The sequence below is a fragment of the Cryptotermes secundus genome, unplaced genomic scaffold (genome assembly GCF_002891405.2).
Source record: "Cryptotermes secundus unplaced genomic scaffold, Csec_1.0 scaffold634, whole genome shotgun sequence".
In the NCBI taxonomy this organism is placed as follows: Eukaryota; Metazoa; Arthropoda; class Insecta; order Blattodea; family Kalotermitidae; genus Cryptotermes; species Cryptotermes secundus.
In genome coordinates, this window is record NW_019737091.1 from 783245 (window position 1) to 806985 (window position 23741).

The 23741-nt window shown below is 42.0% G+C and overlaps 1 protein-coding gene across 4 annotated transcripts in view; it reads left to right on the top strand.

Annotated features, from left to right (window-relative positions):
* LOC111870156 (ankyrin repeat and death domain-containing protein 1A) overlaps positions 1–23741 on the top strand; it is a 209563-nt gene that overhangs the window by 170429 nt on the left and 15393 nt on the right. For 3 of the 4 annotated variants that reach the window (XM_023862210.2, XM_023862209.2, XM_023862211.2), the window contains 6 exons: positions 4111–4314; positions 10008–10205; positions 11737–11835; positions 12821–12919; positions 14613–14711; positions 18746–18841. In XM_023862210.2, the coding sequence (XP_023717978.1) occupies positions 4111–4314; positions 10008–10205; positions 11737–11835; positions 12821–12919; positions 14613–14711; positions 18746–18841 (795 nt within the window). The remainder of the gene's footprint in view (positions 1–4110; positions 4315–10007; positions 10206–11736; positions 11836–12820; positions 12920–14612; positions 14712–18745; positions 18842–23741) is intronic. The other variant, XM_023862212.2, reaches the window with a different exon arrangement.

Here is a 23741-nt window from a genome sequence, read left to right on the forward strand (position 1 = left end):
TGGACTGATTAGGGTGTTCAAGGGTATAGATTCTTATGCATATATGAAGTACTAATGGAGTGGTTTAAGTCTTATTTATTTTTTATTGTTATTAACCGTTTTTGTCTACTAATTTTGGAGATCCACTCTTTTCTTACCGAAGCTACACTTGGATACCCTGTTCCATCTGGGGAGCACTGAAAAAATGACGACGGAACCAGGGACAAAAATAGCGACCGTCCCCAAAATGTAGGGTAAAGAGGAGAGGAGCTGCTAATTTTTTTCTTATGTTTTTGTCGACTGAATGAAATATTCTACAAATTTGATTTGTTTCATTCTGGTCCGTCACACTAACAATTACAAATATAAATCACTCCGTCCAATGTGACCTGTAAGTTTATTACTACATGAAAACTTAACATCCTTACATGTTTCGGTCTCTGCGGAAAACAGCACAGCAGCCACGAGCAAACCCTGGAAGATAAAAAGAACCTCCACATCAAGATAGACAGGTGGCACAATATCTGCCCCATACAAGAGGGACGATGGGAGGACGAACACGAGCCTGCATGGTTTACGAATTTTAATTATTGACAATACAAAAAAAGAATTTTAATTAGCATCAAGAAATTTTATATAATTTTTTAAAAACTTTACATTCCCAGGAAACTGCTGTGTTTGTGAAATGTTCTATTTTGTGTACCATGCATTGTAGCATATAAGTGTACGTACTTTACGTCTAAACAACTTATGTGATTGTGGTTTCCTATTTGTAGTGATGTTTGCCCTCTGAAGATGGTCCGCAGAGACCGAAACATGTAAGGGTGTTAAGTTTTCATGTAGTAATAAACTTACAGGTCACATTGGACGGAGTGATTTATATTTGAAACATTCTACGTTCAGAAACTGACGAATCAGGGTATTAAGGCAATGTTTAACAGCAAGTGGTGGGCAGTTTAATTTCCACCGGTCCTCATTCTGTAACACTGCTTACAGTCCGACAAAGTAAAGGAATAGTACAGAAGATACTGGTAACAGCATCCTGTGAGAATGGACCCTGACAGGACCAACCCATTGAAGAAAAGAGTATGTTATCAGTCCAAAGGAAGGAGAAGACCTCTGAAAGGAGACAGTGATGCCGTGTCTTGATGTCGGTAAGAGGGCTCAGTAGGCCTCTTACTAAAAAGGACGACGACGGTGGTGACGGTGGTGACGGTGGTGACGGTGGTGGTGGCGATGGTGGCGTTTGTTTCAAAAGCTTGACCATGCTGCGCAAAGTTTAAGATAGTTTAAACACCACAAGTTCTCAATTGTCGATATAAGCAGATAAGTCATTTGCTTTAGCCTTGATCGCTGTAATCTCCAGTACAAATTTAATGTACGAAAGGAAGATATCGGGAACATGCTTAGCAGATGAATGGAATGAAATATTTAAGCACTCAAAGTCAGGTTCGTAATACATATGTTAGGCAGAAGCCATAAGCCCTAAACACCTGAGCTCTGCAACTGATTTTATCCAGACCTGAAGGCCGCGTCATAGCTCAAGCGGTTAGTCGCTGGCTGCCCACCGCGACGGCCCGGGTTCGATCCCGGGTCTGGTCAAGTGGGATTTGTGGTGGACAAAGTGGCGCTGGGGCAGGTTTTCTCCTAGTACTTCGGTTTCCCCTGTCAATCTTCATTCCACCAGTTGCTCCACAATCACCCTCATCTGTCATCTGGGGCTGGTACAATAGGCCAGAAGTGGCCGCAGTACCAGGGACTTAGTCCCACCCCACTAGAATTAAAAAAAAATTCAGACCTGAGGGAAGACAGATGTTTTCTTGCTCGGAAATTAAAATCTAGAACAAAAAATTTGATCAAGAACTATTTGTTCATATTGTAATGTTCAAGCTACGACACCACACAACCTCGTACATAAGTATCAACGTTTCAGATGAATATACTGCTTCCATCTTCAGGGTAGAAGGCCACAGTTTGACGCTTCTTCATTGTTGGAACTTCAGATCTGGTATATCATTTTATATTTCGAGCACACTACTTTACGTATTTGTTCGTTGCTCGTTTTGTCATGAGATATTTGAAACTGATTAAGTCTTGTGATGTTTCACATGCAGCAAAATATTTTGTTTCTGTATTATTTCTTATATATAAAAATGATAAAGTGTTGTGATTTTGAAAAAGGATTCTGCCTTGATGTTTCGCAGGATTTACTTGTTTTCAGTTCTCCTGAATACGAATAATTTTTGGAATGCCCTCTGTCTGTCTGTATATATACTCGTATATGTGTGCATACGTTTCTAGCGCCTGAACTCTGAGGTGAAATTTATTAGTATTCGGAATTTAATAATTTATTCAGCATGTGTTATTTCCTGATGAATATAAACATTGTAGGTTAAAAAATATATGTGCATCAGATGGGTCCAAAAATGATGATTTTGTCGAAAAAAAGCTCCGACGATTTCAATTGAAATTCATTAAGCAATGCAGACCATTATCCTAAGTGGAAATGCATAGAGAGCATCTTCATGAAAGCAATGATACGCGCACTAGGGTCACACACACGAAATATCACTTTCCTCGCGAAAGCCGTTAACAGATAAATTTTATGACATTTATTTCCGGATAACCCAAGGCTGGGGGTCCTCAGACACATTCAGAATCACTACACAGAAACTGTTAAAGTAACGCATACATCTAGCTCATACAATCAACAATGATCTACCATACAACAATTATTTTCCAGAGTAACGGAGTCAAGGTCAGTCGTGTCTGAGGAAGTCTTAGCGCCGGATATCTTGTAGAATTCAGTGTTCAGCTGTACCTCCACTTCTGTGGGCTTCTCTAAATGTTTCCGGTAATGACTGACTCACTGTGTTCACTGCCTTTGGGACTTGGCTCAACTCCCGTCTTCGAGTGACTGAAGCTGGCTCACGCGGTAATGCTTCTGACGCCATCGGGTTTTACCTGCTTTGAATCTGGCCGGGACACTGACAATCATTACTGCGGTTCTCGTACTTTTATCATTCCCTCCAGTCGAATTCAAGAATATTAACTTGAAATAGGCCACGGCCGCTTCCTTCCTTTTCCATTCCAATTAATTCAAGCACCCTATAATTCTATGCTGCATAGTTTGAGCTGCTGGAAACATCGTTAACCGTGAACAAAAAATTCAGTTGTCATACTGACAGATTTGTTACCTATTACATTTTATTTTTTTGAGGTCCATATTTCCACTCTTCCATACGTATTCATGGCTTGATGCTTAATTAATTAAGCTCACGCACAAATTTGGTTTTACTTTTCGTAGTTGAGATAAAACCCTGGATAATTTAATTATAGTTTGTTCCTTTTCTTTTGATGCTTGGATGAAAGCCATTCAGAAGGGAGCTATGTGACAGGGTGTGCCGGATTCCAGTCTGGTCACGCCTTGTAGTGTCGAAGTACCAAGCGTTACCAACTGACTAAAATCGGACAAAGTTTGCCTAGCTCTTCGTCCTCGTCCTCCGCGTCGACGTCGTGTGCTGTGAAAACCATCCTGTCTTGTTTACGTACCATCTGTTTTGCATCTTTCAAACCACTCAGTTTCCTTGTCTAAATGATGAATCGTAACAATATTGCACTGCACTGCACTGAACTACTCAGGACAGAAAGGTCTCTTACCCCTGTCAAGCAGCGAGTAGAGGCCTTGGCTGAGGGATATCCCCAACTGCTTATTTTAATTGGCTGTATAAGAAAAGTAATGGATTATACATGTAGTAGGCTACTGAACTAACTAAACGGCCAGTGTTAAAGTGGTTAGTGACAACGCCAATTCTACAACAGCTGCAGTACTAAGCTAATACGCCAATGATGTGGCCAGTGCTAGGAAAGCACGCTAACCAAGCTGCCAACAGTAGGCTAATACTAGGTCAGCATGAAAACTACTCTACCAGTGCTAGGCATGTGCGCTAACCACGTAGCAAATATTGGGCTAGTATACTAACCATACACCTGATGACGTGAATGAACGAAATTCTCGAAAAATAATGTAAAGTATACCATATATGCCTGCAACAGTGGGAAATTTCGAGCATAATTGTTCCTTCCGTAACCTTGTACTGAGTCCGATTGCCCCTTTCCTTCTTGTTGCAGAAGCACTACACAATTCTGATGTGCGCTGCTCGCAACAACCGCTCTGAAGTCGTGGACTTCCTGCTAGACACGCTTGAAGACATCAGGGTGGACACTGTGGACCTTGAACAGCAGACCGCTCTGTACCACGCCGCTCTGGGTGGACACGCAGGGATAGTACGACGCCTGGTGGAGGCGGGAGCGAAGACTGATGCCAGGAACAAGGTACCACTGCACACTGTCACCCTGTTTAGGGATTCTATGAGCGTCAGAACGTTTCTTATTATGCTAGACATTCTGGTTGTGCAAAATATTTCAAAACTAGTGTTCTAATTGTTTTACGGTTGGGAAACATATTTTTTCGCCTTGAAGGAAGGTCGTAGATTGAGGATAGCTGAGAGATTATTTTGTATCTAAGAGAGAGGAAGTAAAAGAAAGAGGGAAAATTTCGTAAACATCAACTGAGGGGCTTCATATCAGTACTCCACAACAAGTACTAGTGTCAAGGTACTGGGCCATCGACACAAATAAGAAGTACATTCATTTTAATAAAATTAATTAAATCAATAAAATATATCAATAATTTAATAAATTTTACCGTCTCATTCACCACGACATGTTTCGCTACCATGGACCATCATCAGATGGTTTTTTAAATAAATAAAGAGCAACGTTATAGAATTGCAGAGTTAAAGGGTTCCATTTTTTACAATGAAATCTCTGAATAAAAGTACAAAATATATTAGGCCTATAAAATGAGAGGCTATGGAAGGGACATGTACTAATGGAGGAGGTAACAAGTACATAACAAAAATTTTAGCCAGAAACTCTGAAAAGAAAAATCACTTGCAAGACCTATGAGAGGATAATATTTTGATGAATGTTAAGGAAATAAGATGTAGGTAAAGTGTAAAGTTGTCCCTGTCCTTAATTAATTAAGCACTATGCCATGAAGACATGGGGAAGTGGAGGTAAAGCTACACCATTCCTGACCTCGTCACTAGATGGAGATGTGTAATAGGATGTAAACTGGATTCAAATGGCTATAGATAGGCTCAAATACACACAAAATTCAGCCTTCATAATAACCTGGAATTTCTTGACTAGTGTAGTAGCTAGTAGCTTATTCATTTCAATCCTTTATCTTCTGTGGTATTTTACTTGTCACACTTTTGGTGCATAAGCAGGCTAAAAGAAAGAAAGGAAAAACACTGAAGACGATTACAGCGACCGCCTGGTCTAAAACATCTAGTGCCTTCTACCGCTCGAACACTGGGATCATAGGTTCGAATCCACTCGGTTCCTTTACGTGTGGGGTCTTTCTGTGCCTGTGTAGTCCTGTGTAGGTAATGCCTTGCGATACACCGATCCCCACCTAAGAAGGCTCTTACTAAATATCTACAAATGAGATTCTGAAACACGGAAAATGGAGACCATGGACTACACTGGTCCGTCGTGGCACAGAAGGAAAGCAAAAATAAGAATAAGCCAGCGTGAATAGACTTGAAAGGACTTTGACGATGGTGCATGCTGTACAGCACTATTAAGCTTATTTTTGGACTCAAACCATCGTCTGGTATATATAAGACAAGAACCACAACGTTTCGGAGATTGGATCTGTCTCCGTCCTCAGGTTGATGGGGCAGGATATACTTACTCAGTCGGGCCCGTTAGAAAGAGCTGGTCTCAATCACTGGACAAACCCCGGTCAGTAGAGAACAGCCTATAAACACGTGACAACAGGTTCCATCCGTGGGAGGTAAAAATAAAATCGTTATAAAAGACAAGATAGAACTTTTGTGCCAAGCATGCACATATCAAAAATGTGATAAAACAGTGGTATGGATTAAGTGCCCTAGTTTTTAACTTAATTCCTGGAACTTAAAATCCTTCCCTACCCACCTGAGGACGGAGACAGATCCAGTCCGAGGGGGGATCCAGAGTTCGAGTCCCGGTACGGTCAAGAATTTTCTCCACGTCTGGCTTGGCCCACCCAACCCCCTAACCAATATGTACTTGGAGCAAAGTGGCCGGGGCGTGAAGCTGACCACTCACCTGCAGTTAGTTCCGAGATAAAAAAATGTGGATTTATATATCCACCCCCATACGCCTTCATGGCGTAGTACTTAATTAGTTAAGCACGTAATCCATACCATCCCATCCTATCTCTCTAAGATCCATTTATATTGTTCACCCACCTACGCCTTGGTCTTCCCAGTGGTCTCTTCTCTTTTGGCTTTTCTACCAATATCCTATATACATTCCTCTTCTCCCCAATTCGTGCCCACCTCATCCTCCTTGACTTGATCATTCTAATTATACTTAGAGAAGAGTGCACTTTATGGAGCTCTTCATTATGCAGTTTTCTCCAACTTTCTTCAATTGAAAAATGATTGTTAAGAAGAGAAAGAAACTAAAAATCCGACCGAGATTCGAAATGGACATATCTCTTATTAAAGCCATGCACCTCACCCAGTTGCACTCCCTTGAATACCTGGGTCACATCTAAGGACTTCCGCTTAATTTCGCTGGGTCACACATCTGGTAAAATTAAACACCAGATTTCTTTAAGGCTGAAAATGAAATGTGGAGACGCTTTACTTGTTTATTGGTCTCTTAAACTAAAATCCGTATGCCATTCATAAATAAGGAGGTCTGTTTATGGGGTAGCGGGTTGTAGACTGGGACTGCGATATGCATGCGCTCGACAATGCTTCCCGGGGGAGCAATGTGGCCATGAGGCTGATGTCTTCAATTTCAGGTCGTTCCGTACTTTCGTCGTTGCCACGTAAAATGTTTCATTCACTAAGCTACTGCTTATTCTGCAGGGTGATTCGTCTGTCATTTTGAACTCTAGTTCAGTAATAACTGCTGTAAAGTAACTCATCATCTTAAGAAAGTTCAACTAACAAAATGAACAGGAATTTTTAATGGATAAACTGAGGTAAGACGCCGTACTGGCAGAAATTGTCTCACCTCCTAGTTAATTCAATTCTGATGGAGAAGAAGCCATTTTATTTAGCGTCGTAGAGGGCCTTGACGTGATACACAAATTTCTTTTATTTATATCCATTTTAATTGGGCCCCTTTTCACAACGGCATTGCGTGTCCGCAGGTTGCTGTTGGAAGAGACGGCTTCCAGATGTGGAGGGTAGCTGCGAATATATTGAATAAGAGGCCGCGGATAGCCGACGAGAGGTTATCCTCCAGCTTGGGAATAAAACTATTTGCCGTAAAAAATAATTTTGTTACGAAATGTCACAAATGTCGAACATTCTTTGGATAAGCGACCTGAGCTAAGGAATATGGATATGAGATTTTACACGTGGAATGTACGGTGTCTATATAAGGCAGGTTCGATTATGACAATGGCATGTGGGGTGGTATGAACTAGATTGATCTGGCTCAGGATAGGGACCAGTGAAGGACTCTTGTGATCACGGTAATGAACCTTAGGATTCCATTCAGTGTTGAGAAATTCTTGAGTGGCTGCGCAGCTGGCGGCTCCTCAAGAAGGACTCAACTCCATGAAGTTGGTTATTTTATTTACAGATACATCCTATTTCATCTCTTTTACAGAGCTTATACCTTCAGTGTCTTCATGAAGTTTTATAAACTTCTACAGTGTATAGGTGTACAACAAGTATTAATAAAATTAAAGGCCTTTCTTGGGTTTCTGTTTAAAGGCGGGGTGTTAGCCTCCAGCTCTTTGTCCTTAGAGGTTAAATATCATATGAATACTAGTGTAACAGCCGTTGAGAATTAAACGGGATTTCTCGTCATGTGTGAGAAAAACGTTCGTATCATTCACGTCCCCTATGTTGTCCCCAATTCCTTTCCAATCTTCCATGCCATAGAATGATTTCTTAAGGACGAAGTTTAATGCCTTCTCCCACGTATCGCACGCACAAAATTCAACCGTGTACCATCACTTGTACATATATACCCGTAGTATTCCACATTACATTCATTCGTATCAGAATATTGAAGGAATAATGGAAGAACCGTGCTGTATTCACGTTCGTACGAGTAAGACTGTGGCATCAGGAGCTGTATTTTGGCGTCCGTGCGCAGGCGGGAAAATTACGTGGGGATCGCAGCGCGCAGAGATAAAGCGCGGGGCCGTACGGACATGTCTCCGTCATGTTTCCAGCCGTACTGCGTTCTCAAGTTCTACCGCTGTTGAACTCTAACTCATAGTCCTCCATGTCACTCGCGTTTCTTCCCCGCGCTGGAGTAACTACAGCATGGCCGCGCCATAGCTCAAGCGGTGAGTCGCTGGCTTCCCACCGCGGAGGTCCGGGTTCGATCCCGGGTCTGGTCAAGTGGGATTTGTGGTGGACAAAGTGGCGCTGGGGCAGGTTTTCTCCGAGTACGTCGGTTTCCCCTGCCAATCTTCATTCCACTAGTTGCTACACACTCACCCTCACCTATCATCTGGGGCTGGTACAATAGGCCAGACGTGGCCGCAGTACAAGGGACTTAGTCCCACTCCACTAGCATTAAGAAAAAACTACATCATGAACCCTGCGTACATCTGATTCCAGTTTTTTAATTTGTAAACCGCTAGGGTAATTTGCTTTAATGTGGAGAATTTTGTTTACAGTGAAGTACTGTTAGGCAAATTAAGGGTCATTCGGCAAGATCCAAAAAATCCAAAAAATATATTAAATTTTGGCCTTGTGGTCGACTCACCTTCTAACAATAATGAGTACCAGGAATATTCTTGGGGATAAAGGGCGGATGGCGCGTAGGGCTTACAACCTTATCGCCATCTATGGGCCGATTATTTAGAACATGTGGGAACCTCAACATCTCACAATCTTATGGACTTCCACGGCCTGTCACAGGGATACCGTTACTTTACTTTTAATATATAAAATTTTCCATTCTGAAACCCCTCATGTTTTAAAGGATATGGTCTCTACTTTCTTCGTCGCTTAGTCTTCGATGTAAACACACGGAGAAAAAACCTTATTCACGACATCTTCTGTGTCTGTGTGGAGTGTCTTTGCTTCTGTGGCAGGGAATTGATAGCGCAAGAACGTGAAAAGTTCGTCCGTGTAACCACAGTGTTTCTTCACCTCATGTCCGCCCATTTTCGTTTAGCCACGCGAAAGGCAGAAACAGAAAGTAATATTCGTATTATCTTAGCCCACGATAATAGTCAGCCGGGCGAAGTAATCGAGAAACGTCAGAATATTCTGACACTCTGGGGCTCACAAGAAACTGAGTACGTTACGAATTAAATATGGTCAGTGATGGATTAGCAGTTCGATATATTGTGACGTGTATACTCATTGCTAGGCAACGAATCGGTAAACATATTCCCACGCGAGACAACGCGCAAGAAGAGGATGCCCACTGCTAGGCAACGAATCAGTAAACATGCCTCCTTAACAATAGAGGCTGTTTTCTATGTTGTCCGTGCCGAGGTATTATAAAAGGACACAGTCAGGAGACGCGACCAAGTAGAGTAGAGTAGTCGAGAAGAGTAAGAGTTGAGTTTCGGGATGTTAGCCCGCCAGAATATGAGCTTGGGATTAGATGAATTGAATCGAGTCGAGACTTCGGAATTGGCAGCTGAAGAATAATAGCAAGAAAGGAATTTGGCTGTGGAAAGAAGACTTCATGTGTGATTTGAAGTGATAGTGAGACTGTGATAAATCCGTTGCCAGGAGACGACTAGTGAAGACTGAGAATCCTGGTGCGTGTGTAACGGCGAACTGGAAAGTGTGTAGAACAGCAATAAGCGCTCTATTACCTGTAGTCCCGAAATATTAATGTACAAGGTACAATAAATCCAATCATCCACTCTTCCTATAAGTCACTCCTACACATGGAAATGTGGTTGAGGAGGCAGAGGACAAAGTTTGGGGTATATACATTCAGAAATTCTTTCATATATGACATTCCAGCAAGGGAGGACGCCTTTGCACGCCGCCTGTGAGAAAGGTCATGTGGAAGTCGTCGAATTCCTGTTGCGCCATGACGCGGAGCTAGACGCACGCGATGAGGATGGGAACAGCCCTCTACACACGGCAACGGAAAATCAACAGACCCAAGTTGTGCAGTTACTCCTGGACAATGGCAGCCAGCCAGACGCAGAGAACATGGTGAGTGGAGCTGTAATACAGCGCTTGCTTTGACGTATGCATGATGTTACTGCACGTCCGAATGATCCACATCTGGTACTGTACATTCGTTCTCGATTAAATTATGGTCTATACCGAAATTTGTTGAACAAATTTTGATTTGTTCCATGTAGTCCCCTAGTAACTTCTGCTTTATACGATGTAGTATTTCACCTTTATATCAAGCTTAAATTGCTGCCCAGTCTACAACAAATTGCCACACAATGTAAGACATTTGTTCAATAGTGTGAATAGTAGCATGTGAATTCAATGTTTATTTATTAGAAGTGAGGAGTTATTCAGTTTTTCTAAAGCAAGGCATTTCGAAAATTAAATAATATCACATTCCTTTCTGAAGAGCCGGGTTAGCGTAGTCGGTATAGCGACTGCCTACGGGCTGGACGACTGGGGGTCGAAGTTCGAGTCCGGTAGGATCAAGAATTTTCTGCAAATCGCCCAGACCGGCACTGGGATCCACCCAACCTCCTGTACAATGGATACCGGGAGCTCTTTCCCCGGCGGTAACGTGGCCTGGGCGTGAAGCTGACCATTCACCTCAAGTTAGTACCGCGGTCAAGAAAATGTGGATCTATTCATCTACTCCCCCACATGCCTTCATGGAGTAGTGCTTAATTAGTTAAGCACAGGAACGACTTTACCTTGCACCTACTTAAGGACGCCGGAATCCCATTCAACTGCCGTCCCAAGCCTCAAAATACACATATGAATAGAAGTTTCATTACACTAATGCAATGCGTGGGGTCTGGAAGCCTTTCAGTCAACCCCATTTATGGCCAGCAGGAAACTACCTTGTGTTTACCCTCAAAAATGGGATTCCTCATCATACTTCCTGTCCGCAGTTGCCTAGATTCTTATTTGTCAGTAACATAGAATTCGTCACTTCCTTCCTTCCTTCAAAATTATGTTGCTTCACAAGAGATAAGACATAATTTTCATGGACAGTTCGATTACAACGCCTCAACGTGATGGTGTGTTCAATTCAAATTGAGATATTTTCTCTTAGTTTCCCACCCTGTAATAATATTCTGCGGAATATAAAATTTGTTATACCCCACAAAAGTCAATGCGAAAATTCAGGTTTGAACTCTTTTATATAAAACGCATCATCAGTCTGCAACCAGACAAGTGTCAGGTCAGAGGTGAAGCCCTATACTTAAGAAGACAGGATGTGACTAAGTGCTGCTTGCTCAGGTCTCTCGCATATGTCAGTGGGCGATGAAGCAATGGCAGAATGGTGATTAGAGTGGGAAACCTTAGACACTGTGAGAGAAACATGCTTCAGTGCCACTTCGACTACCACGAATCTCTCATAAAATCACCAGTGATCGAACCCGGGCCTCCACCAGAGTCTAACCGCCTGAAATAAGACGAGGCTTTTCACTCTTTTTTTACATAATCTCCTTAAAATCCTCTAGAACTCTCAATATTCGCATGTCACTTTGTTAAGTCCAGTTTGATACATCGCTTTTGAATGCGTGATTTGTATTTATAGAAAGGATATACGCCTCTGCACGTAGCTAGCAGCAAGGGATCCAGAGGCATCATCGAAGCACTGGTGCAAAGTGGAGCTTCCCTCAATCGCCAGAGCAAAGTAAGTACGCTCAGACAAGTTTATGGTTTTCAGGGTGGTAAGTGTCTTGTGAATTGTAGTACAGTGTACCTACCTACCTACTTAACACTCGGCGCTACATCCCTGAATGAGCCTTGGCTTCCTCTACAACCAGTCTCCACTGCTCTGTGTTCCACATCTTCTCTATCCATCTCTATGCCTCCATACATACATGTATACATATATACGTAACATACATAAACACATACGTACATAGAAACACATTCGTGCATGCATATATATGTTACATACACACACATGTATGTATGTAAGGGGTGGGCCTTGAAAACCGGCCCCGGCACTGTGGCCTTCAGTGATCTATTGTGCTTGACACACAGATATACAAATATAGGTCTGCATGTGTCCGTGCTTATCACACACACATAAACACACATTCGCTTAGGACTGTACCGCAGATCGACAGATTGTTTGTAGACGTCAGCAACGGTCAGTAAAGAACACAACCAGCTATCACGTATCAAGGGAACATAAAGAGATGTTATTCGCGGTGTTCCAGGCCCTGGGCATAGGACGGTACGACCTTAGGTCTCTCGAACAGCCGTGCCATAGCTCACGTGGTTAGTTTCCGAATTCCTACCGGGGCGGCCCGGTTTCGGGCCCATGTCAGGTCATGTGGGATCTGTGGTGGACAAAGTGGAATTGTGGCAGGTTTTCACCGAGTAATTCGGTTTCCCTTGCCAATTCTTATTCCACCTATTGCTCCACAATCATCATCATCATCTGTCATCTGAGGCTGGTACACTAGGCCAAGGAGTGGCCGCAGTGCCAAGTGCACTCTCACCCCATAAGAAAAATAAAAAATAAAAATCCCTTGAATTCTATCGTCTCGATGGCCTGTGCTGTGATGTCACGTGACTTTGGTTGATCTGGTTCAGGGAGACCTCCTGTTGGCATAATGATAGTGGGTATAATCTCGAGCTTCGTGCATTTCTTGTGTCTGTTGCAGAATGGGAATACGCCCCTTCACTTGGCGTGCCAATCCAACGAGACGCAGACTGTGGAACTGCTCATAGCGAAAGGAGCAGACCTCAACGCGCTCAACGTGGTAAGATTTCGTCCAGCGATGACACGATCACAGCGACGGAGTCAGGGATCACATTAGTGACCTACTCTTCACCTTGGTATATTTCAATGTTCCTAAGCTGCTATAAGGAGCTGCAATAACTCAGTCGGTACAGCGACTGGCTACGGGCTGGCCGACCGAGGTGTCGGAGTTCGAGTCCCAGTAGGGTCAAGAGTTTTCCCTTCTCCACGTTGTCCAGACCAGATTTGTGGCCCACCCAGCCTCCTGTCCAATGGGTACTGGGGCCTCTTTCCCCGGAGGTAAAGCGGCAGGAGCGTGAAAATGACCATTCACTTCCAACTAATGCCGAGGTCAAGAAACTGTGGATCTATACATCCACTCCTCCAATCGCCTTCATGGCGTAATGCTTAATTACTTAAGCATGAGGACAAATTTAACTTAAGCTACAACAATTCTGAATTATGTCAGTTATTTTATCCTGTCTCTGACTATCAACAGTAATTTTGTTTATATCTCTTGAATGTGTATATTACACCGAAATCTCGAAACACGCTTTTTCTCACTAGCATCGAAATAGTCCTACTGCTCATCATCCTACCCCAGGAGTTAAACATGAACCCATATAATTGGTTTTAAGCTACCACTGGCGCCACTGACATCACTAATTCCTTAAGTTTGTCATCATTATTAGTTAAAAAAATGGGCGAATTGACCTCGAGACTACTGTGAATCAATAACTTCTCAAGGAAGCTTCGACAACCCTCCGCCTCATTGCACTAATACAGATCCATGTACAGGGATAGTGTGTCTTTATTAGAGGGTTTTATTCTCAGAAGCTCCAGTCACACCATTCCGAGACAGCTAACGTGTACAAAACTCATGTTTGAGGTCCAGATTCTAAACAAAGAGTGTTCAGCCAACACTGTACCACTGTTTTATTTCAGTTATCTGTAAACTTTCCGAAGTTCGACTATCAAGTTTGACTGAAAGGCCCAGATATTAAATTTAATCGAAAACTGTTAGATGGAACGAATCATTGGTTGCATTATTAGTGAAACTGAGACATGGCACAGTTAGTCGTGACGCTAACTTAGCAATATTGTTCAAAGAATTAACCAGCGCCAATTACCAGAATTTAAATTAGGATATGTTCAGTCCTTAGATTAGTATTTCAACTGTTGCCCAGTATTTGGTTCAGTTTATCTGATCAGAAATAAATCAATCTTAATAGATTATTCTTACATCGGAGAGTGGGTTTCGACGATGTATTTACATCGTTTATTTTGTACTCGTATTTGTGTATCGTTAAGTCTGAAATACCATTATAACTGATGATTCGACACTGAATCAAAAAATATTTGAATTTTTATTTTCGTGACTCCTGTGTTAATAGCCGGAATAGCTCAGTCGGTATAGCGACAGACTGTGAGCTTGACGGTTGGGATTCTGCTCCCGGAAAGGGTAAGAAAATTTTCTATACTCCAAAGCATTCAAACCGGTTTCGGATCCATTCAGCCTCCTATGAAATGGGTAAAGCGGACTGGGCTTGAAGATGACCTCTCACTTCCATCTAGTGGCGAGGTCAAGAATGATGGAGCTATACCTCCACTCCCCCACATGCCTTCATGATATAGTCCTCAATTAATTATATACAGAGACAACTTTGCCTTTTTTTTTAACTACTCTGTTTGAAATGAATATCTTTTATTCTTAGAGACTTCAGTCGCCCATCCACATTGCAGCCGAACAGGGCTACACGGACTGCTGCAAGCTCTTGTTGGCGTCTGGTGCCAACATCGACCAGAGAGAACAGGTATGTCCACTGCCTTCGCTGCACTCGAAACAATTTCGTCGGAAAAGCAAAAGTTTTGCTTCTAGCGCGTGTACATTGTTCTGTATACTGTTCTGCCCCCACATGCCCTTGTGTATACAAAAGTACAAATGTATGATGTATTTAACTATTTATTAATCATCTCTTTATCAAATACTTCGCCAAACTAAGCACACGTAACGCTTTTGTCTATATAGCTAAAATGAAAATTCCATAAAAAATGCATCAATTTTTATTAAATAAGCCCTAATTGTATCCAGTATCAACTGTAAATACTAATTATGTTATACGTGCATGTTCTTAGATAGGCATATGAAATTACTTGTAATGTCTTCTTTTTTTTTTTTGGCTTTATAATCACAGTTTGTTGTTAAATTTCTATGATATTAACGCACATACCGTATTTACGCATGTATAGGCCGCACAGTTTTTGCCAAAAATTCAAGAGGAAAACTGGGGTGCGGCTTGTATTCGAAATATTCGAAATCACATTTCATTTAAAAAAAATTATATTCATAATTAGTAATACAGGGTGAATACTCCTGAAATAATATTCCAACAAAATTATTTTTTCTATAATTTCTGTCTGAAAATTGTGCTGCGGCCTATACACGCACGCGGCCTATACATGCGTAAATACGGTAATTTTCAAAAACCCAACCGAATATAGAGTTCAGAGTCATCAATTTTATTTCCATTACCGTGATTTACCTTCTTTATTCTCTATGATATCACTTACAGGAAGGTGCATACCAGAATGTCTTTAATAGTCACCGTTTCGGAGTACATTTTCTTGATTTAAACCAGGCTAAATGTATGTTTCGAAGGTTCTTCTCTGTAACACATATGCAGCATATTCAAATTTTATTATTAGTGCACTTCAGTTACATAAAAATATGATTCCATGTATGCAGTGCTGCCAACATAATTCACTCAACCCGTGGTGAGTACATATTTCCCACTTCCTGTTCCCAGTTTTGCGGATATTGCATTCTAGTGTTATCAAGAAGCAGCATGTGGACTTCGCCAGTCATCCCTACTTAGTGTTACTATCATTGCCATATCATTCCTTCGTTATTAATTGTGACCTCCTTTCAGAATTATCCCCGATATTAGTAGCCCGTTTTCTAAAATCGACAAAACGAATAATTGGGTACAAAACGTAGAAGATAAAAGGTAAAGCTATCCCTGTAAGAGGCTGTGGAGAACCATATGGTTGCGAGACGTCGAGGTTCCCACATTTTCTAGAGAGTCGGCTCACAGATGGCGGCAAGGTTGTCAGTCCTACGTGTCGGCTGCCCTTTACCCTCCAGGAGGATTCCTGGTGCTCATTTCTGTTAGATGCTGAGTCGACCCAAGGGCAGTAGTGCTGTTGGAAGGATTATGTCGATTGAAAAATCTAACGACATCATTGGCAATAGAACCGTGAAATTCCGGCTTGTTGCATAATTCCTCAAACAACTACGCTACCGCCTACACCAATGTCCAAAACATACAGCATGCATAGCGCTTTTGTTAATTCGCAGGTCCGAGATAATTCCAGTTCAAGGGGAAAAGTAAATTAAAAAAGAATTGTACCGTTGTAACCTATTGATATGAGGTGTCCACAGGAGTAAGGACAATCTGATACATAGCCAGAACTGACTTAACCCTCCACGACAATCGAAGATATAGGCCTAACAGACATATACAGAACCATAAAGTACTATATTTGATACCTCCTTCATCCCTCCAATGCATGTTACATTTCCTCTCTACCTCGTAGTCTTTAATCTCCTAATAAAGATTCAATGTAAAAAACAGTAAGCTTCCTGCATATCATATCAGAGTAACTCTTAGTCGATAATTGTTTGACAGTATTATTAGTGCCCAAACATGATTCAGCAAAGAGATAATACATTTAATTTGGCGCCTTAGAATACAGATAGGTTCCTCCTCACTCATTTGGGTTTTTAGAATCACGGATCAGTAACCATCTGTTATCATTCGGCACCCACTTCGCCTGGTGCTTGTTGAAGAGATGCCAGAAGTCAAGACCTCATGAGCGTCGATACTTTGCGCTTAATTCTCTGTAGCAGAATGTTTCACATTATTATTCCTGACACTTCTTTTGGCCTTTCACGCATGGAGCTACCACTGCCTCGTCACCATAGTGCGTAGTTAAGTTGCGTGAAAGCGTTCGCACTGCGTGGCTGCCTAAATATATGTACCTTGTAGCTACGTGTACAGAAGCAATGCAGATTCAAGATATTTCGAGTCAAATGTGGTTAAAGAGAGCTATAAAAAGCAATTTACAAATTTCCGAGTTCCCAGTATTTGAAAATATACTCGTATATTATAATAATCATCATCATCATCATCAGTAATCTGTCAAGACGACAGGTCCACAGGCTCTTCCAAAACAATTCCTCCATTTAATGCGATCTAGAGCTTTCTCCTTCAAGTGACAGTATCCTCTTCTGTCCCCAAGGTCATCCAGCATCTTCTTACGTCTTCTTGTTACTTCTATCCGCCCCTCTATCTTTCCTTCGATAACTTCTTTTAGAAGGCAGTTTCTGCGTAAAACATGACCAATCCAATTAGCCTTCCGTTTTCTTATTTCGTGTAGGATATTCCTCTGCTCACTGACTCTAATTAACACTTCTTCATTTCTCACATAATCGGTCCAACTGATCTTCTCCATCCTTCTCCAACACCACATTTCAACACTTTCCAGATGTTTCTGATCTACTGCCCTAAGTGTCCATGTTTCAGCCCCATACAGAGCTATGCTCCAAATGTAGCATTTCACTAGTTTCTTCCTCAAATTTAAGTCCAATTTGCTGGTAAAAAGATTCTTCTTCTTGCTAAATGCAGCTTTTGCCATGGCAATCCTGGATTTAATTTCACTAGTACACCTTCCATCATCTCTTAACAAGCTACCCAAATATTTAAAACATTTCACATTCTCCAGTTGTTTTTGGTCTATCTTTATTGTGACTGGGGTTGGTTGTATATTATAATATAGAAAGTTATATCAAAACACTCAAATAGCTAAACACAAAACGACTTTTTTAGTAAAATATTTTTCACTGCTGGGTATGTTAATTGATGGGGTGGTGACCTTGGAGAATGAACCCGATTGAAAAATATCTTACCGAAAGAGATTTTAACATACACCGTCTGAACTAGTGTTAATACAAAGTCTCCCATACATTTTGGAGAAACGTTTATGGGAGAAAATGCTGTAACTGGAAACACTAGAAATTGTGACGTAAATCTGCCCATGGTACCACCGAACCAGAACCTGTAACAGCGATACAGTGAAGATGCGCCGTGATTTGAGTCGTTTTAGCATCTTGAACGTTCAGAAAGTTCGTCGATTCTCTGCGGTCGTCCGGCAGGTGAGAGAAACGCGCAAGTGAGGTGCAGCTCTCACCTGACACTTCTAAGTCACGCTGTAGAGTCACCCGTGAGATGACACACAATTTTATCCACTGTTTTAATTGAGATTTTCTTCCAAGATCACCCTCTTCTAAAATAAATTTAATAATCACCATAAATATGATTACGTGTACTACAAAGCAGTAATTTGGGACACGGGGTAGTGTAGTTGGTTGAGGCACTATGCTACAAGGTCTCGGGTTCAAGTCCCGATTAGGTCTTTGGCTTTTTTTCAATTGACCTAATCCTTCCAGCCGCACTATGGCCCTGGGGTCGACTCAGCCTCTAACAGAAATGAGTACCAGGAATTAATTAAATAATTTTCCTGGGGAGTAAAGCGCGGCCGGGGTGTAAAGCTGACAACCTCACCGCCATCTTTGAGCCGATTATCTAGAAAATGTGGGAACCTCAACGTCTCACAACCCTATGGGCCTTCACGGCCTGTTACAGGGATAGCTTTACTTTACTCTTTTTACTTTTACAAAGCAGTAATTTAATTTCTCCGTTTTGACAGGGTCACAGAAACATCTCTTCTCAAATATTTTACAGTCAGAGGATTTTAGACCTAACTATATTTTCTTCTTCTTCTTCAGGGTGGAAAGACTCCCTTGTACATCGCGGCTCGGGGTAGCTTTACCGCGATAGTTGATATGATCATCAAGACCGCTCGGTTAGACTACCCGACGCCTGTATGTAGTCCGCACCCCGCAGGCCTGATCAGCACCACTGCATGCCGGACACCACTACACCCCAACACCACCCACCAACACACCACAGCCCGTCCTACAGGATCACGTGTGGTTATTACCTGGTTCATCTGACTGACCTCTGCTGCAGCCACATTCCAACATGACATGACACAGTTTGCTTGTTCTTATGTTTCGTTTGTGTAGAAAGCCTATCAGTAAGCTCTTGTAGAACCAAAGTGATGAGTTATCAAGTAAACAGCAGAATAAAGCTCAACAAACAATTGGGAAATTGGTACACGTATTTAAAAGTTAAGCACGCGAAATAAATATTAATATCTTATATAATTTCATATAGCAAGTTTACAATGATTTCGTCATGAGGATGACTTGGATAACATTTACGGAATTTCTGATTCTATAAGTGGAGAACAAATCATTATGAACAGTAATATCTTCTGGGATATAACGCCATGTAGTCCGCTGAAAGTCAACCGACGTTTCGGAGGAATATGTCGCCTACATCTGCAGGGTCGAATGAGCCGAGCAAGATACTTGTACGAGTACCAGCGTGAAAGCAAGTGGCAAGCCGAGTGACAGGCAAACCAGCTTTCACGCTGGTGTCCTGTTCCGCTTATTCGATCCTGCAGATGTAGGCTACATATTCCTCCGAAACGTCGGTTGAACTTCGACGGAATACACGGTAATATATCCCAGAAGACAGTAATCTTCATAACAAATGCTGTGAGAACCCCAAATGCTATATAACAAATCATTAAATTAAGCAGAGAAAACCGTTACAGTTTCACGATTTGTATTTACGTTCAGCTGTTTACAACTGTCTTTGTCTCGTTAATAATGTATAAAATTTATGTCACTAATTTATTTATTTACTACTTTCTTGACAATTATACAGTAATTATATCAATTTTTCCATGTGAACGGTGCAATTTTCAGTCCCGCTTATATTAAATTCACTTTAGAGATTTTTAGTAGCGGTGTATGAAACATTACATCTGGAGACCATGAAGGTTTTTAAATGGTTCTGACGATGGTGTATAACACTCACGATTGAGGTTAGCTCTTACGAAAGGACCGAACAGAGTAGGCGTCTCCCTACACTTCACCTGAGGAAGGAAACAGATTCAGTTGCTGAAATGTTGCGTCCTTCGTTGTTCTTTAGAATACCGGACGATGGACAAAGTCAAAACTCAGTAATTCCGAGCATCTGGTGGTCATGTCAGAAATATAATATAGTCACCACAAGATGAAAAATCTGTGTCCATGTCTAGAGTAAAGTGCATGAAAACTTTCTATCGCTATTTATAAAATGTAACAATTTTAATATCGAAAGTATAAGTAAAAGAACTGCTGTTTTGACACATTAATATAGGTTGGTCCACGTCCTGACAGCGGAATTCAAAGGGGTTCTCTGGTTTTCCTTCCACACTGCTATCTTCCATCATTCTGCTGTGCCTTCTACTAATATATCATTCTGTCATCCCTTGTATGATCTTCACGCTGGCAACACCTGCATGCAGAACACCTGCCATACTGCTACCACATTCACTTTATGACCCACATATCAAAGTATGCCACTTCTGTTCACATTCAACAATCATATCTTGTACTTAGTGTAGCTTTAAGCGACCTCCGTAGTCTAGAGGTAACGTTCCCACCTCATGACTCGTGGTACGCGGGTTCAAATACCCGGCGGAGGTCGTCGAATTTTAAAGGGCGGAAAAATTCAGGGAACAAGTCCTCCGGGAGGGACTTTAAGCTGTGTGTCCCGTGTCGTAACTTTACAGCACGTAAAAGAACATCATATCCCCAAAGGGGATCACTGAGTCAAATTTCAGGATGTTTCCCGCCCAACAATAGCCTCTAAGGCCTCTGGTAGATGGGGGAAGCATTATAGACACCGCTAAGCAAGTGGCCGAACTCGCTTGCCGGGCGGGACTGATGATACGCACCATTTATCGGTAGGGTAAAGAGACTGATAGAATATCATAGAGGGAAGCACAATAGATCAAACTGGTCGCGGTGCATGGGGAAACCCACCCTCTCTAAATAACTAACTAGTGTAGCTTTTGTATATCTTAGATATTACAGTTGTTATATCTCTGTCCATGCAGCAGGGACCGTCCTTATCTTCGTGTTGATGCCCCACGGAAATGCAACGTCAAACACGTGCTCGTTTGGGGAACCTAATAATGAAATTAAAATGGTTCCTTCTTGCTGTCCCTTAATGCGCGCTTAGGAGCGAAGCCTGAAACATGAGTAATACAGGAATCCAGACGGCATAGAAAATCCATTGTTCGTGTGACGGTTTGGCTATGCCACTGTGAAATGTTATCGCTGCGCGAAGTTGCGATGTTATCTACTGGAAGCCACGTAGAGGCTTGTTGACCTAAACATTTTGCTCACGGACAGAACGGTGAGCAATGAGCGATTGTCTCCGTGGTGGGGGCTAAAAGTCACGATTTGCCAGTCGTGTAGCACTTGCCATTATATTGGTAATTGTCAGTGATATTCTGGAAAAGTAACTCCTCCCAAATTTTCCTGATATCCGGACTTCACGTCGTAATAGATCGGTAAATTCTGATATCTTCTCTCTTTGTTTCCCATGACCGGCATGTACATATTGTTCTTGTGGGGTGGAAATTAATTGTGACTTGTACGCCTCCTGTAAATCATGATAACGCTGATTCATCTCTTGAACTGTTCATGTAGTTCCAACCCCGCGTTTTGTAGCATTCAAAATAAAGGACTCCCGAAAGACCGTGTAACATGTACGTCCATTCTGCACACACGAAGCTTTGTCTACTGGACCTGAGAAGGTTACGATCGTTTCGTGATTAAAAACGGGGCCCTACTGGACTACTATTGGGAATAAATCTTCTTGTGTCCTATTCCGGCCGTGTCAAGTGACATGCGCCTTTCAGATCTTCTCAATGATCTGTTCCCACCGAATCCCTGGATGTCATGTCTCGCTAATGAGTCCGTTTGAAAAGCGTACAGGCCAGTTTGAGGAGCGGAGCATGGACTCTTCTCAATTTGAACCGCGTTTGTGATATTTGACTTTCCCTTCTTACCCACTAACATCAGGGTGCACGCGGTAGCGTAGTTGGTTGAGGCACTGTGCTACAAGCCGGAAGGTCACGGGTCCAACTCCCGATGAGGTCATTGGATTATTTTTTTCAATTCATCTAATCCTTCCAGCCGCACTATGGCCCTGGGGTCGACTTAGCCTCTAACAGAAATGAGTACTAGTAGTATTCTTCGAATATTTTGGGGGGTAAAGAGCGGCCGGCGCGTAGGGCTGATAACCTCGTCCCCATCTGTGAGCCGACTCTCTAGAAAATTTGGGAATCTCGACGTCTCACAACCCTACTGGCCTCCACGGCCTATTACAGGGATAGTTCTCCCTTTTTATTTAAGAGTCTGTCCACCATAAATCGGTACCCAGTGAAAATGAACATTCTAGCTCTAAAGGGAGTGGTCTTTCAAATAGGCCCCAAAGCATAAAATGACGATTTTCTCGAAAACTACCATGGATATTTTGAACGAATTTCAATAAGTTTTGAATACTATCTCTATAAATGAAAATGCCCATTTTGTATCTCCTGTAAGATACTGGTTCATGCGGTAGGGACACAAGGGTGAAATACCAGTCTTGTCAAAACCAGCTCAACCGGTCGCATGTGTTTACTCAGGAACCTACGATGATTTGTCGAACAGAGATAGATTTACCGAACAGACCGGTCTACATGTGACGCTCTATAATTGTATTCAGGAAGTGCTCAGTTCGAATCACAGCCGAGACACTTACTATCCTGACTAAGGGTTTTCTTACTTTTCCCCAGTCCCTCCAAGGAAAAGCTAAGATGGTACCTCGCTTAGACTACGGCCACTTTCTTCCAAATCCTTCCAGTTCATCACAATTCAGTTATCATCCCACCGTCCGACGTTGCGGAGCCTCGATACTGAACATTTCCTTAAATTATCTATGAACGAAATTGATTTTGTTTCCAAGGCAACGTAGTCAAGATCAAGTATGTGCAATTTATTTGCTTCGATTTTAGTCTAATTTCATAAAGTATATGTATTATTTATCAGTATTATTGAAGTATTATTTAATGTGTATTTCGTAAATAATATAGTGCTGAGAAATGCTAACGTAAAGCTTGCCTCGAAGAATATTATTCCGTTCTTGTGGTATCAACAGGAAAATCTTCGTAGTCATTCAGTACTGTCATCTTGGGAAGTGGCTGCAAGATGTTTGTGTGTGATTCTGTTATTAATCCTAGGTACAATTCGGGATTAAATATTTAGCCCGCACACATATCCTCTACCAATTAAGAGCATGCAAACACTTTATTATACTGTAGTACAACACGTATGACGTGACGAAACTGAACATGTGATAAACTCAAGTACATACAAAAACCATGGGAATTTTCTCCTCTCCATAGCGTCCAGACCGGGTCTGGGGACCATCCAGCCTCCTATTCAATGGATACCGGGGGCTCTTTCCCCAAGGGTAATGTGGTAGGGTCATTACGCTAACCACTCACCTCCAGCTAGTGCCGAAGTCAAGAAAATTTGGATCTATACATCTATCCCGTACGCCTTCATGACGTAGTGCTTAATTACGTCCCTGTGCTTAACTACTTAAGCACAGGGACACCTTGACCTTTACCATGATTTCCTTTAACATGTTTATAATACCATAAGGTTCACTGTTCCGAAATAGCAAAGCTAAAGTAATCCTTCAGTTACTGTTTCAGAGAGGCACTACGGTACTCTTGTAACATGGGTATTGCTCATTATTCTGTGTTCGGGCTTCCATACAAAGGCAGGGAAAACTCATAATGCAAGTATAATGTTTGAACCGAAGCAC